The sequence below is a fragment of the Falco punctatus genome (genome assembly GCF_963210335.1).
Source record: "Falco punctatus genome assembly, chromosome: 1".
Classification (NCBI taxonomy): Eukaryota; Metazoa; Chordata; class Aves; order Falconiformes; family Falconidae; genus Falco; species Falco punctatus.
In genome coordinates, this window is record NC_137580.1 from 69722078 (window position 1) to 69736905 (window position 14828).

General features: G+C 36.9%; 1 protein-coding gene across 1 annotated transcript in view; it reads left to right on the forward strand.

Moving 5' to 3' along the window:
• The window catches only part of TACR3 (tachykinin receptor 3), a 65206-nt gene extending 52491 nt beyond the window's left edge, over positions 1-12715 (forward strand). The window contains exons 4-6 of the mRNA XM_080379712.1: positions 3748-3944; positions 6867-9337; positions 9373-12715. Of these exons, the coding sequence (XP_080235838.1) occupies positions 3748-3944; positions 6867-7206 (537 nt within the window). The 3' untranslated portion in view covers positions 7207-9337; positions 9373-12715. The remainder of the gene's footprint in view (positions 1-3747; positions 3945-6866; positions 9338-9372) is intronic.
• Positions 12716-14828: the final 2113 nt, after the last annotated feature.

Consider the following 14828-nt stretch of genomic DNA (forward strand, 5'->3'; position numbering starts at 1 on the left):
CTAAGAACTCAAAAAAAAAAATCAAAACAGGCTTTCTTTTATACTCTGCAGTTGAACCTGCAAAGTGTCATTGGAAATTTTTTAGTGAAACATCACAGTGTACTGGGACAACACAATCAGGCTTTTGCAGCAAATACATACTTGGCCTGTTTCACTTATTTTCCCTGTGCCCTAACTGACCTGAAACGTTTACTGTCACCCATTCATCAGGGGTTATGCCAAGTAAAATCAAGGTGTCCTGGTTTTATAGACTTTGAAATCTGTTTCTGTTCACAGTTATTTAGATGATCAAGAAATAAAACATAACACTGGAAAGACAAAGGGTATAGACAAGAACTACAACCATACTGTATGGTAGGGCCTTACTTGGTGTGTGTGCCTGTCTCTGAAAGAGGAAAGGAAATTGGGAATAATCGCCCTCCTTTTCAGCTTCCTTTTATTCTTCTTTTCCTCCATTTCTGCCAACACATACTCATCCTTACCTGATGAAACGAGGACAGACTAGTGCTTTCTGATTCTTCCCATAATTTCTGCAGTTGTCTTCATATTCAACTGTAACTGCCCCGTTTCAAACAATTTTATGCCACACAGACTTGCAACACCTCACTTATCTTCTCCTTAGGTAATATGTCAATGAGTGCACTGTACTTCATAAATTCTTGGAAGAATGACAGCTTTGACTTCTGTTAAATGTCTCTTTTTGCTGGAAAAATTAGCACTTTTTTGTTCTAGGAAAAAACACTTTACACATGATAAGGAAACCCCATTGCATGTCTCCCCCTAAATAGATATATATCAGTATATTGCTTTTCACTTCATTGAAACTCAGACTGATGCAGGCTTATCTGAGAGAAAAATGATACTTTAACTTTTAAGGTATTTTTTTTAATTTATGTAAAACAGCTGCAAACCTGAATAATTAAGAAGGTAGTGTGCTTTACTGTCTGTCATTCCAGTGATTTGTTACTTCACAAATTAAATCAAACACTAATGGTCATCTAAAATCACCTTTTGCTTGTTGTCTAGTTTAACTATTTGCTTCAGAAATTTCAGCTTTCAGGATGATGATGATGTTATATTTAATCATGGATTTCCAGACAGAAACAGCAAGAAGAAAATTTTATGCCAATTTCACTGTTTTTAAAGATGGATGTTTTGTTTTAAACAAAACAGTAGCCTTGCCAGAAAAGCTGTAATTTTTCTGGTGATTTGCCATTTTTCATTTTAAAACTTAAAACAAAAATTAAAACATTTGAAATACAAATTGAATTGCCTGAAATTGTGACAAAATTTTTTTTTAGTTGAGGAATTTATTTGGGTCATAGTGTAAACAGTTATTTAGGGATTTCTCTTTCCCTGAAGAAAACCTGAAATACTGCATTTGGGTTAAACCAAAATTTAATTAATTTGTGTTAATTTTTGAGTGCAGCAGTTGAAATAAAAAAATTATTATTTGTACAGACTGTGAAGGTTTATTAGCTTTCAGAGACCTTTAAGTAAGTTCTTGAAGCACTGCTTGCCTTGTCCTTTAATATAACACAGAAAACTAGCCAATAATAATTTGGATGTTAGAAAAAAGACAAATAATTTTCTTTTGAAAATGGTGTTAACATAATTTTGAATGCCAAACTGGCAACCTGTAATCTTATTGTTTTTTCTAGCAGCTCTGGGGCATGAGTGACATAGCGTTCAACCAGATTCAACTACATTTATTGCTGGAAAGCTCTACTGTTTCAGTTCTCAAGGACTGCACAGATTAAATGTTCGGTGTAAATATGGATTTGCCTGATTACAGTTTGAAAACTTGGAAACAACATCCCTCAATTTAGTACGTTTGAAAACTTGGAGACAAATATCCCTCAATTTAGTACATATGCTATTTCAATGACAAATAATTCTAGGAACAATTTCACATACACAGCTGTTACTACAAGACTTGCTAATTAAGTATCAAGGCAAGTAATTAGACACTCAACTGTTCTGAAATTAGAGAAAACCTGAATGGTGTTAAAGTAATACTTACAATTCCCGACTGTTATAAAAATACAGTAACAAGGAAAGCACATCTGTAAATCAGCAGACAGTGAGCTTAAATATTGTGATAAAACTATGGAGTTAAGTCTTCTACCTGTACAACGTGTGCAAGGCAGAGACATAAATCCTCAGCAGAAGAATAGCGGAAGTTATATCCAAAGGAGTAGAAAAGGCATGACATTTAACAATAGTCTGTGATTTGACAATGTATTTTTATGGCATCATTTCAGATACATAATTTAGTCCAGAAATGTCTATTCACACATAGTCACAACCTCTTCCCTACTCCAAAAAACACCTCACATACAGTACGGTCCCAGATATCGGCATAAAGTCACCAAAGGTGAAAGTGATACTGTGCTTTGGTGTGTTGCCTTCCCTTATAATAATACTGATCTTCCCTCTGCAACGGTTTACAGTTAACTGATGAAAAATGCTTTAGAAGAACCAAATATTAATAATGTCATTGCATGTGTAGACAGATGCACCTTTTGTATCTTTTAAGTTATTATATGTATCAGTAATAATAAGTATTCTCATAAACAAAATCTTGTACAGTACAGTCCCATACAGCAGGAAAGCTTGTAAACTGGTGCCATATATTAAATGAATATTAAATGAAAAATTGCTTTATTCTTCCCACAGGAAGTTGTAGTATGAATTAAGCATGACACCATAACATTTATAGGTAAAATTATTTAATCATATTAGTTGAAATTTTATAAAAATATCAACCTAAGGCATGTAGGTATAAGAAATTTCAGTTCCTTTTTTTTTTTCCCTGACAAAATTACTGACAGTAGGAAACAGCACCCTGTACAGAGAAATGAAAGGAACTGTTGATAGCAAACCCTATTATCCCTATTATTCCTCACTATTCACAGTACAAACGAACAAGAGACCTCCCAGCACAGATCTATCATGTCTAGTTTCATTTAACCTACAAAAACAAAATCTGTTGTGTAAACATGTGACATACTGTGTTGAAAATGGTAGCTGGGCTAGCATTTGGCATAGCTGAAGAGAAAAAGACAGGAGTGAAAGTATTATATGACTTGCAACTTTTCTTCTCATATGTCAAGCACCAAATGGAGCTTCTCTTCCTTTGTGCCTAATGGAAACTATGGTAGCTAACAGATGTTATGATGCCTGCAGAAAACAACAAATAATGATCACCAGCCAAGGAAATTGTTAGCCTCTGAAATTAAACAGGATACTACAGTTGCTCATTTCCTACAACTTACTGTTTATTCAAATCACATCTAATAGCTGAGGACAAGGAATATACTTGCAGACCACAACAGAAAAAGACACCAGGGTCAATAAAGGCCAAAATGAGGTCCAAACAGTACACCCTGCAATCTTATTCCATGATTGGGTGTAGAGAAAAAAGTAATATTTTAGATAGCCAAATATAAGTAAGCAAGTATATTACTTGGAAGAATCAATACAAATAAATTTAGAGAACATTTTAATGTTATTTTTCTCAGGAAAAGGAGGATGTCCAGCCAAGAAAAAAAAAAAAAAAAAACAAACAACAGACTAGAAATTTAACAGTCAGATTAAAAAGAAAATTATATCACATATTCATCTTTGATTTGACTAACTCTAATAATCAAATGTAAGAAAATCATTAATGGACGTTGAAATGCTAGTCCAAACAAAAAAGACTAATGTACATTATTAAATAGCATTATTACTTCCTTCTTTCAGGTGGTAAAAATGATGATTGTGGTTGTGCTGACATTCGCCATCTGCTGGCTGCCCTATCACATTTACTTCATAGTTACTGGGATCTACCAACAATTAAATCGGTGGAAATACATTCAGCAAATCTATTTGGCCAGCTTTTGGCTTGCCATGAGCTCCACAATGTACAATCCCATTATCTACTGTTGCCTTAATAAGAGGTAAGAGCTGGTGATGAAACAGTTGGTATGCATAACTTCAATGAGAATATAAATGATTTAAATGGGATAAAAGACAAAGAGTTTTTGCTTGAATAGTTTCCAGTTAGTGGGAAAGAAAACCAAACATAAAAACCCCTTTCCTTTAGGTTTGTACTTGAAATGAATCTTGAAACAACAAATGCACACTTCCAGTAAATATTTTGGTGTACTTAAAATTTCAGAGCAAAATTCAGTATTCAGAAACCAACCCTTCCTGTTTCCACATGCAAACTTTAAAATCTATAGCAGTTTAATATTTTTTGGCTTGCAAAACATTAAAATAAAGATGTAAAGACAGTCACTAGCTATATACAGTGCAATCTGCATGTCACTACCTGATTGTATCCACAAATTTGTTTTGCAATGCTGGAAGAATATAATATAAAATGTGATTTATTGTGTATTTTATACCTCACCATTAGATTTCTACTGAGCTCTGAGGTCTTTAACAGGGTAATAAAAAAAATATTTATATTCTCATTACTCAATACTAATTTACAGTACTGTTTGATAGCAATGTATTATGCTCTGAATTTCAAAGGCACTTCATTTGTTGAGTTTGGTGAGATTTTACAGATATTTTTCACTTTGAGACAACTGGATTGCAGAATGAATGCATGTTTTTCGTTTCAGCTTGTAGGACAAGTTTTGCAATAAATGTCATCCTGGCCATTCTATTTTTCAGTATTTCTTCTAGTATTACTACATAAAGACCACCAAAATCAATGAATTAGTTCACAAACTCAGTCAGTATGAATTGGTATTGAATAAGTAATCTTAAATATTATTTAGAATCTCTTTTGAATGAGCAGACAGTGTCAAGTTTAATTGCTGACAAGCTTTACACCAATTTTATTACATACTTATAAAACCCCACTTATGATCATGCAACACCTGTCAAAAGGAGACTATATAGAAAATGAAGCAACCGAATCCTGCTGTTTTTATTGGTGTAAAAACACTGGAGTCTGCCTCCTTGATGAGGGTAGCTTATGATGCTTAACATTCATAGTCTTTTGAAATGTCAAGATAATGCCTGATTACATACAGCCTTCTGCCTTTTTTGATTATTTACAACTGTTAAAAAAGAGGTATAGTTTTAGTATGCCAGAAATAAGTCCTAATTCAAATGGCAAATTTCCCGTTAATTTCAATAGAAATCAGATTTCAAAGGGTATCCGGTGTCTGTAAAATCAAAGGTGAGGAAGATTCAGTCCTCACATGTTCTCAATTACTACCAGAAAACCTTTAAAATATTTTCATTTTCTTCAAAAAGTTATTACGATAGAGTTACAAAAGACATTATACATAAAAAAATACTATCTCTGATGTGGCTTATTTTGACACTTATACACTGCAAAATTAAACATCTAGATTAAAGAATAACCCAAATCAACAAAAACTTCACAATTTGGAGACAGACTGAAGGTCACTCTGTTCAGAATTTAATGCAAGAATGAAATACTGGTGAAAGTTTTCTTGTAATTAAGTTCAATATTGAAATCAAGAAGCTGGAACGTCTACTTCCTTTTCATGCAGGAGGAAAATACAGCCTGTTGCTGGGAGTCAGATCAATTTGTGCAGTATTGTTACTGCTGCTGGATCTAGTCTCAGACAGAGTTATAACACCTACCCCTAGCCTCATCTTCCAGGCTAATTAGGATACTATTTATGTATCTAGATAAAGAGAGCATTATTTCAAGATGAAGAAAAAAACATGCCTGAATGAGAAAGAGGGTAGAAGGTGAGACAAAAAATAATAATCTAAAGTTGTTAAGCTTTTACAATTTCCTTCACTAAATCCATTTCCATCAGAGGTTCTTTCAATATTTTTTCATAATTGCATATAAACAGAGAAATGCTGCATAGCAAGCTACCTGCTCATTTTTCATCATGTGACAACTCTGTGGTTCACTTAAAAAAATGAGGAGGAAAGAAAGTTACTTCTGTGAGATCAGCCAACTTCCACTGAAAACCTCATTTTTATGCAGATAAATTTGTATCTGCAGTCATCACTCTGGTAGCTGAATCATTGCTCCAGAAGGCTTACAGACACAATAAACAACCCAGCTGATTGTTGAAACAAAAAGAAGCAAGACAATTGAGAAAGTCTGATAAGTTTTAGGTCTATGTGAAAAGGTGCTCTTTTTCAGGTCACACAGCAAGTTGGTTTTCTAATATATATATAACCTATTCTGGAAAAACACACACAAAAAAGTATTTATATTAAATCTCTGCCTCTGAATTGAAATAAAATCGTACTGTATGAATATTGCAAGCACTAATGTGCTAAAGCCTCAGAATTCCCATTTCTACGTTGTTCACAGCCAGTTTTTAACTTCCTAGGATGTTCTTTCATTATTACAAATGATTTTCCAAATATTTTGTATCAACAATTATTAGTCATTACATCATTCCCATTTAAGCATCTCTGTCAGAGAGGGAAATACAGAAGGGATACTGGAATTTGGAAGCCAGGATGGTGCTTTAGAGAAAAAATTCTTGCCAAGAGAAAATTAAAAAGGTGCAGATTTCATCATAGGCCAAATCAAAACAATTTCTGTGAAGACAGTGCTATGAAAGCTGGTGTTTGTTTCTTTAAGCACAGGCAAAGGAAGGGAAATTGAGTATCAGGAAAACACCAATGTAAAAATGCATGGAAAGTATATAGAAAGTCAGAAACAGAAATGAGATGTTACCACTATCTTTTTTATCCTACCCAGAATTTAGTCAAGTGAACTTCCACTGATTTCACCACAAGCAGGATTAGAGGCAAGACAATTAGTTGAGCTAGTGTCCACTCAGCATAGTATAGGTTTTCAGATGAAGACCTGTGGCTGCCTCTCGCAAGCACAGGCTTTCACCAAGCATCTTTCCTCCCAGGTTCCGAGCTGGCTTCAAGCGAGCTTTCCGCTGGTGCCCCTTCATTGAGGTGTCCAGCTATGATGAGCTAGAGCTCAAGTCAGCCAGGTTTCATCCCACCCGGCAAAGCAGCCTATACGCTGTGTCCAGAATGGAGTCCAGCATGACAGTGGTGTTCGACACTAATGATGGAGACAACACCCACACCAGCCGTAAGAAAAAAGAAGCTCTGAGGGACATGAGTTTCAATGGCTCTTCATGGAGGAATTCCAAGACTGTCTCCACAGCCTCAAGCCTCATCAGTTCACTGCACGCATCAGTAGATGACTATTCCCAAGTATTTCATGGTGACAGTTGCTAGAAGGGCAGCACTGGACAATGCTCTCCTAATTTGGGACTAGATATTCACACCACAGGAAAGCAAATGTAACTCCATTGATAAACCCTAGCTATAAAAATCTGAGACTTCAGGCATCATTTACTTTTCTGCTTTGGAGAGAAAGAGGAACCTGAAGATATATGTATGCATCAGTCCAAATGCACACTTGCACCTTATACATGGTAATGTTTGTAGTGATTATCTAAAATAAGCCAATGGCATAAAAAATAATTGTTTTAACTGTATCTGACCTGTGGCATTTATGTTTCACTTGCTGAAATGTAACAGGCTCTTGTACTTCTTGAAGCTGAAATGTACAATGTTTTCTATTATGAGTATTAATCTTACAGTAACAAAATTATTTAAGAGCTGCCAAAAAAATATCCTTTATAAATGAAGACCTAATGAGTCCCAAGTCTATTCAACTGATTTACAGTTTAGGCTTATTCCCAGGCAAATAGACAAAATTATGTTCACATGAATGAAGTTCAGCTCTGTTTGCAACAGCACAATTTTTCAAATATATATGAGAATTGATTATTTTTAAAGGAGAAAATTTCTAAGAGCCTGAGTTAAATTGTTTCTATATTAGTGAACATTAGACTCCAATGGAATATGTACTTCCAGGAGGATGTATTGCTTAAATGAATGTCCCATAGCTTTGTATCTTAGTGCTTAAGTATAAGATCTTCCTCCAGTGACTGCAACAGAGCCTTTGTTACTGACTTTAGGAAAGGTCAAAAGATTTTAAACAGGAGATTCACATGTAAGAAAAATACCACTGTGGCAATGAGCTCTTCTCTGCAGAAAATACAGTAAATTGTTTCACTATGAAACACTTTTACCAGGAAAAAATGTTTGGGCTATTTTCCCAAATTTTCCACAGCTAGATGCATGTAAAATTACTCCTCTGTCTGCATCCAAAAACATGTTAGGCATTATTATGCAGACACTTTCCCACCCAGTTCAGTCAAAATCCACTGACCATTACCATTGCAAAGAAAGCTGAACTTAATATAAAAGGGTCCAGAGGGCAGCCTTTGTTTTAGATAAATGGCTATATCAGTTGCATGGATCAACCAGTTGTGTGAATGTCTGTACTCAGTTAATCAAAACTTAAGCAAAGGAGTGTGAGTGTCTTCCTGAGGTAGCTAGACCAGCATAGGGGAGTATATACCTAGGTAAACCCAACACAGTATCAGAACAGAGCAATTAACAAAGAGAAGTTTGGAAAGAGAAAGGCTTTAGCTGCCTTGAGCCCACATTCCTTCCCAGCAATGGGGAATGCCCAGCATTGCGACAATGAGCATATCATAAAAGACTAGTAATGAGAATAATGTTTGTATTGTGATTCATCTGTATAGTCAATTGGTATATTCTGCTAAGTGTAATTTGTATTTGTATTGTGATTTCAGTGCATTGCTGTACCAGTTTGCCAAACCAAAAACCTGCGTACGGTGAAATACCCCAAAGTAGTATACCGGTATTTAACATTAAACCCACCACGTGTGGAGTAACTGAAGAACCTGGTCACAGAGTATTGTATTCTGATGAAAAATGTATCACAATTCCAGACTCACACTTTTTCTGTTCAAGGCCTGATTTTAAATTCACTGAAGAGCTCTGTTCATTAATGGCTTTCCTTTTAAATGCCGGTTTATGCTTTCCTATAGTCTGCATTCCTGAAAAACCAGCTCTGTTTTCTATCATGCCACAATACCCTTGCTTTTTCTTTATTAAAAAAAAGGAGTGTATAGTAGTCCAGCAAGTGTCATGCAATGCCTCTAAAAAATATTTTCTATTTGTCCCCTGAAATACTCTATTTTAAGAATTTAAAATCTTCACAGGTGTTTAACAACTCTGCTGAGAAGATTCAGGACAGCACACACACAACAAAAAATGAACCTAAGCATATTAACCTGATGGTGATGTATTCCAAACATATGCTGTAAAGAATATAAATCTTAAAAAGCTGTATATAAAATTTACAACATCGCAAAAATACAAAACTTCATCCTCATATAACTTTTATTATCCTTGGCTGACAAATATTGAAGAAGCAATGGTGGCTTCCTCACACCTGTGTATCTAATTAGTGAAAAAATTTCACTGTGTATCTAATCAGTGAAAAAATTTCACTTTACTAAGTGTTTTAGGATATGACCTCCTGGACAAGAAATCCATTTATTATGTCACTATATTTTGGTGGGATAAACATATCAAAAACACCCTCACCATTGCTGTAGTTCTCTGAAGTTACAGAATATTCCTTTACATCAAATTAAGAGATCTGTGCTCTTAATCACAGTTTTGCTTTAAGAAAACATTACAATGATACATGGTGCAAATCCATCTCTTCATCTCAGCCTCAAGAAACATGATGGGTTACACTGTTAAACAAGTAGCACATCAAAAACTGTGACTGACAGCAGATTGCATTTGAATTACTATTTCTGAACAAACATTTTCAGTTAAGTGTCCTGGTCACTGTAAAATTCATTATAAGCCTCCTGACACCCTTCACTGAAGGTACCGAAAACTAGGTCATCCTCAGTTTGTGCCAATAAGATTGCTCAAAGTAGTAGTCTGCATGCAGTGCACATGCTTCTATGTGTCTGCTGGTGCAGCACTGTAGCAGTCTCACATCTGTGCTGCAACCTTCAATCCACCTTCTTCACTTTTGCTGAGAGGTGAGTTAAGGAAACCAGACAGATACAGAGCTAGCTTCCTGTGAAAAGGGGCCTAATACTCCTCTAAAGCAGCTACAATTCAACAGCATCTTCTGATCTTGAAGATCTTCTGAAACATGAGTCCTTCTCATGTATAAGAGTTCCTACTACTTTAGCCCAGGCTCCTACTGGAGTCTGCCTCTAAAATGTTTTTCTGATGAAAAGACATCATTGCTCCCTGAACTACAGTGACATTCCCTTGGTATAGGGCAGGTTTAACTTTCATATCTCCAGAATCTCCAGAGACAGTATGTTCAGCATCAGTTTCCTCTGTCATTCCCTTGACATTGGGTAAACTTATTTAAAATAAATAAATAATAATAAAAAAACCACAAACAAAAAACCTAAAAAAAACCCCCGAAACACACCAGAGTGAAAAAAAAAAACCCTAAAATTTACTACATTTAAACACACTCTTCACAATTAATTTCATGAACAGAGATTGATAATACCTTTTTTCTCAAGTCTTCCAAATGAAAGCATGATGTTGAGAGGAAAAATGAACTCTGAGTAAGCTCAGGTTACTCATACACGATGCATTCAGTAGATTGCAGCCTGAGGCTATTTGGCAGGAGCCCCTTGACAGCCTCCCTTCCAGTCCCCTTAAGTATTATTGTCAAGGTTGGGAGGCATTGGCACAACTGCACACGGCATGAGCTGTTTGCAGCATGTTTACGTCTGGTAACTAAATGTGTCCATGGAGGAAGGTCATTGACCAGTACTAACACACATTTTCAAAAATAACATACAAAAAGAAGTCATATAGAAAAGGAGAGCAAAACACAAGTTTTACAAGTTGCTTTTTTTTTAATCTAGGTAATAACATTCAGGGTATTTGGAAGGGGTATCTCTCCTTTAATACTGGTGAATTTCTTTCACAGCAGTAAAAAAGAACTCCTATTCCACTGATACAAATTTCAAAACCTTTCAGGCTGTTCTCTCCAGGAACTACACAGATTGTAGAAACACTTGTTTCTGTTGCATTTATTTCAAGACTTTCGACGTTACCCCAGCTCAGGTAGAAATGTAAATCTGCCATACTGCTTCCTCTAGTTTAGACAAGCTTTAGAGTCTGGTTCTTATGTATTGTTTGTTATTGAATACTTCTGCATATTGCTATAAAAGATGCAGGAGATACTGCTTAGGATACATCACTGTTTACAAATGTTGTGTGAGTTCCTTGCATTAAATTATGCCTTCAGTTCAATTTAAGCCTTCCCGTTCATGAGCAGATTCAAGTGATTTTGTGTTCATAATTCAAATTGATTTGTTGAGTGCAATCAAAGATTATTCTTTATCAGTCCACGAGCAGTTGCTGTGGGTATTTACATTCAAATTGTTTCAGATGGGTTCATATATCACATGGTATACTGTTACTGGCTAATGGGATTGCCTCTCTCCTAAGACTGAAACATGCATATTGGATTACAATTGGAATCAGATCTCCCAAAGCAAATGGTTACATTTACAAATACCAAGCTTGCCTGTTACAAACACACTGTAACATAGCCTCTGGAACCACGATTTCCAAGTGTCCCAGCATTAAGTTTTTCACTGCAAAATTTGCGATGCAAACAAAAAGCGACATCAGGATCAGTCACATAAATTGTATTTCCAAAGTACATTCACTTTGAAAACTCATGTTGCCCAGCCTGCTTGGATTTACATGTTTTAGATGATTAAAAAAACGAATCATTTAATCAACAGGCATTCACCAATGCTACAAATCTGTTAACACTTGAAATACCCAACAGCTCTTCTATAACATTGTCCACAAATTCATAAGCAAATGAGAGTAGCAACAGATCAAGTCTGTAGACACTACACACACCAAGACTTCAGGCAAGCTCCTTCCTGCATGCAAGGAAAAAATTCCCACAGAGTGTCTCAAGGCTGGCAGAGGTTCTGCCAGATGAGGTCTGACAAGCCAAGGACAGGGAAAGGTTCAGCGTCAAAGGACTTCATAAAGCAGCCTTGCCAGCAGCTCTTTCCTGTCTGCAATACTGAAACCTCCCTCTTGGATGTTAACTGAAAAACTTCAAGCAGCCAGCAACACCTCAAAGATCAAAGGTAATGATTTTCCTTGGCCCAAAGCTCTACGCAGTAGGGCCTTACACTAAAGAAAGGAAGCTTTGTATTCAGAAGTGTGTTCTAGTATGTTCACAGTGCTCATTCATTTTGTTTGAGTTTGGAACCTTAGGCAACATTTAGGCTAGTGTATCACCAACAAGTAATGGGCCAGGTGAGGCTACCCACCTGGAGCAGGTCTCCTGGGATTTGGTGACTCTAACAAGGCAGAAAGGAATTGATCTTCTCTCCCTGTGCCCTGCACCCCAGCACCATCAGGGCTACTAAACAATGCCATTGCTGTCACCTAACCAGCTAATACATGTTGGGAAGCAGGACCAGTACTGGCAGAGAGACAGAGAGACAGCTAGCCAAAGAGTTTGCCCCTGGGTCCAAAACTACTTTTCATAGCTTGTTAGGCATGTAATCCCCCTAAAACTGATAGGATGTAAAGACACTTTGGAGCTAGCAGAAGATAAGCTTAGACATAAAAAATAGCACAGGCACATCAACACAGAGCTCAGAGAGGGCTAAAATTTACCTTGAAATTACCAGACTACCAAATTACTATGGGTAAACTTGCCCACGCTGTCAAGGCTGAACCATTTCTAGTATTCATAATCACACACACCCCTCCTAGTATGTGTAGCTACCTCCATATTACAAAGCACTTAGTGACCTAGTGTATACAAAGGGGGGGGGGGGGGGGGGGGGGGGGGGGGAAACAGTGTAACTATCTTTCATGCTCTCAAAAACTTCCAACATTTGTCCCTAGTACTGTCTGAGCAAACATCTCACAAACAATCCCTTCTCCCAGACTTCTCTAAGTGATACGCTTCTGCTTCCACCACATTCAGGTCATCCTGAGCCCATGAAGATTCATACAAAGAGCACCACAGCAGTCTGGTCTCCAGCTGAACATGACAAACCAAATGAATAAGCAAAACCCTCAAACCTCCCTTTCCAAGCACAGCTAAACAGCTTCTCCTTGTCTGAACAACTTGAATAACTGGGGAAAGCTTTGGGTATAGTTTTATCTAATTATTGTGAACGTGTATCACATAAAACAGACATATGTCTTCTCACACCAGGCATTTACAAGCCGCCTTTTTTCCCCACCTGATCCTGTGGTTCCTCAATAGTTCTCCCATATAAATCTAAGATTCTGGCTCCTAATCCTTCCTTCAGGTCTAATCCTGAGGCAAAACAGAGGAGGCATGGAGGGGACTCTTCTTTGAGGTTGCCTCCATTTAGCACAAAATTTAATCCAGCTTGCTCGATGTCAGTCTCACACAGTGTGATCAGAGTGTTCTGCCTTCTGGCAATGTTGGATAGATTCAGGAAGCTAGATGTTCCTTCAAAACAAAAAAGATCAGTCCTCTGTCCTGGTTTCAGCTGGGATAGGGTTAATTTTCTTCTTAGTAGCTGGTGCAATGCTGTGTTTTGGATTTGGTGTGAGAACAATGTTGATAACACACTGATGGTTTTGGTTGTTGCTGGGTGATTTTGATACTAAGTCAAGGACTTCTCAGTTTCTCAGGCCCTGCCAGCCAGAGGGCTGGAGGGGCACGGGGAATTGGGAGGGGGCACAGCCAGGACAGCTGACCTGAACTAGCCAAATGGATATTCCATACCATAGAATGCCATGTTGAGTTTATAAGCTGAGGGAAGAGAAGGAAGGGGAGGACATTCAGAGTGATGGCATTTGTCTACCCAAGTAACTGTTACATGTGATGGAGCCCAGCTTTCCTGGAGATGGCTGAACACCTGCCTGCCCATGGGAGGTAATGAATTAATTCCTTGCTTTGCTTTGCTTGTGTGCATGCCTTTGCTTTACCTATAAAACTATCTCCGCCCATAAGTTTTCCCATTTTCACCTTTTCACCCTTCCAGTCCTCTCCCCCATCCCGCTGTAAAGGCAGTGAGTGAGCAGCTGTGTGAGGCTTAGTTGCTGGCTGGGGTTAAACCATGACACACTCAAAATACTTTGGTGCCACTGGTCAAACATCCTTTTAGCACTTCTTCACAAGCACTAATCAGCATCACAGAATGATGGATTAAGCTTTCACCAAAGAAACTACAGATCAGTCAGAGGATGTTGTGCATTTGACTTCTCAGTCATCATGGCAGCTTATCAAACTGCACCTAAAAATGGATAACTGGTAGCAATACCCATGATCAGTTTGGTTATAGGTTGCAGTAGCATTTACAGCTGCATAACATTGTCCAAGGAAGAGATCTAACTGCATTACATGCCAAAGATGAAAGAGTAGCATCCCCCACTGGGACTACAAATATAAGTTCAAAACCAACTATTCAGGTAAATGGGTTTAACACATAATTTAGTTTTGCAGCTTGCTGATCTATTCTGCAGTGTCTTGGACTAATTGCACTAGCACATTCTATATCTTATACAGAAATTAAAAAATATTCTTAAACAGGTAAGGTATATATATGTGAAGTTTGACTCTTTGGCCCTGAATGGCTAAAACACAATTCAGTAGAAAACCACCATACTGAATTTGTCTTTGGAAAACATATCTCTGTCCCTCAGAGTAGCCAAAGATAAGTTAAAAATGCAATAAACCAAGATCAATAATTTCATTTGCCAGTAGAAAAGGTGGATAGTAATAGTTTTTCAATAGTTTTTAAGTAATCAATATAAAAAACTAATCACAGAGTATCAAGTGAGGTGATTTTTTACTTGAACTATATCTCATCTTCAGAAAAATCCATGGAAAAAAAAGCAGCTGAAAACAAATTAATTTCCTGGGAAAAAACCCAACTTATTTGAACATGCCATATGTC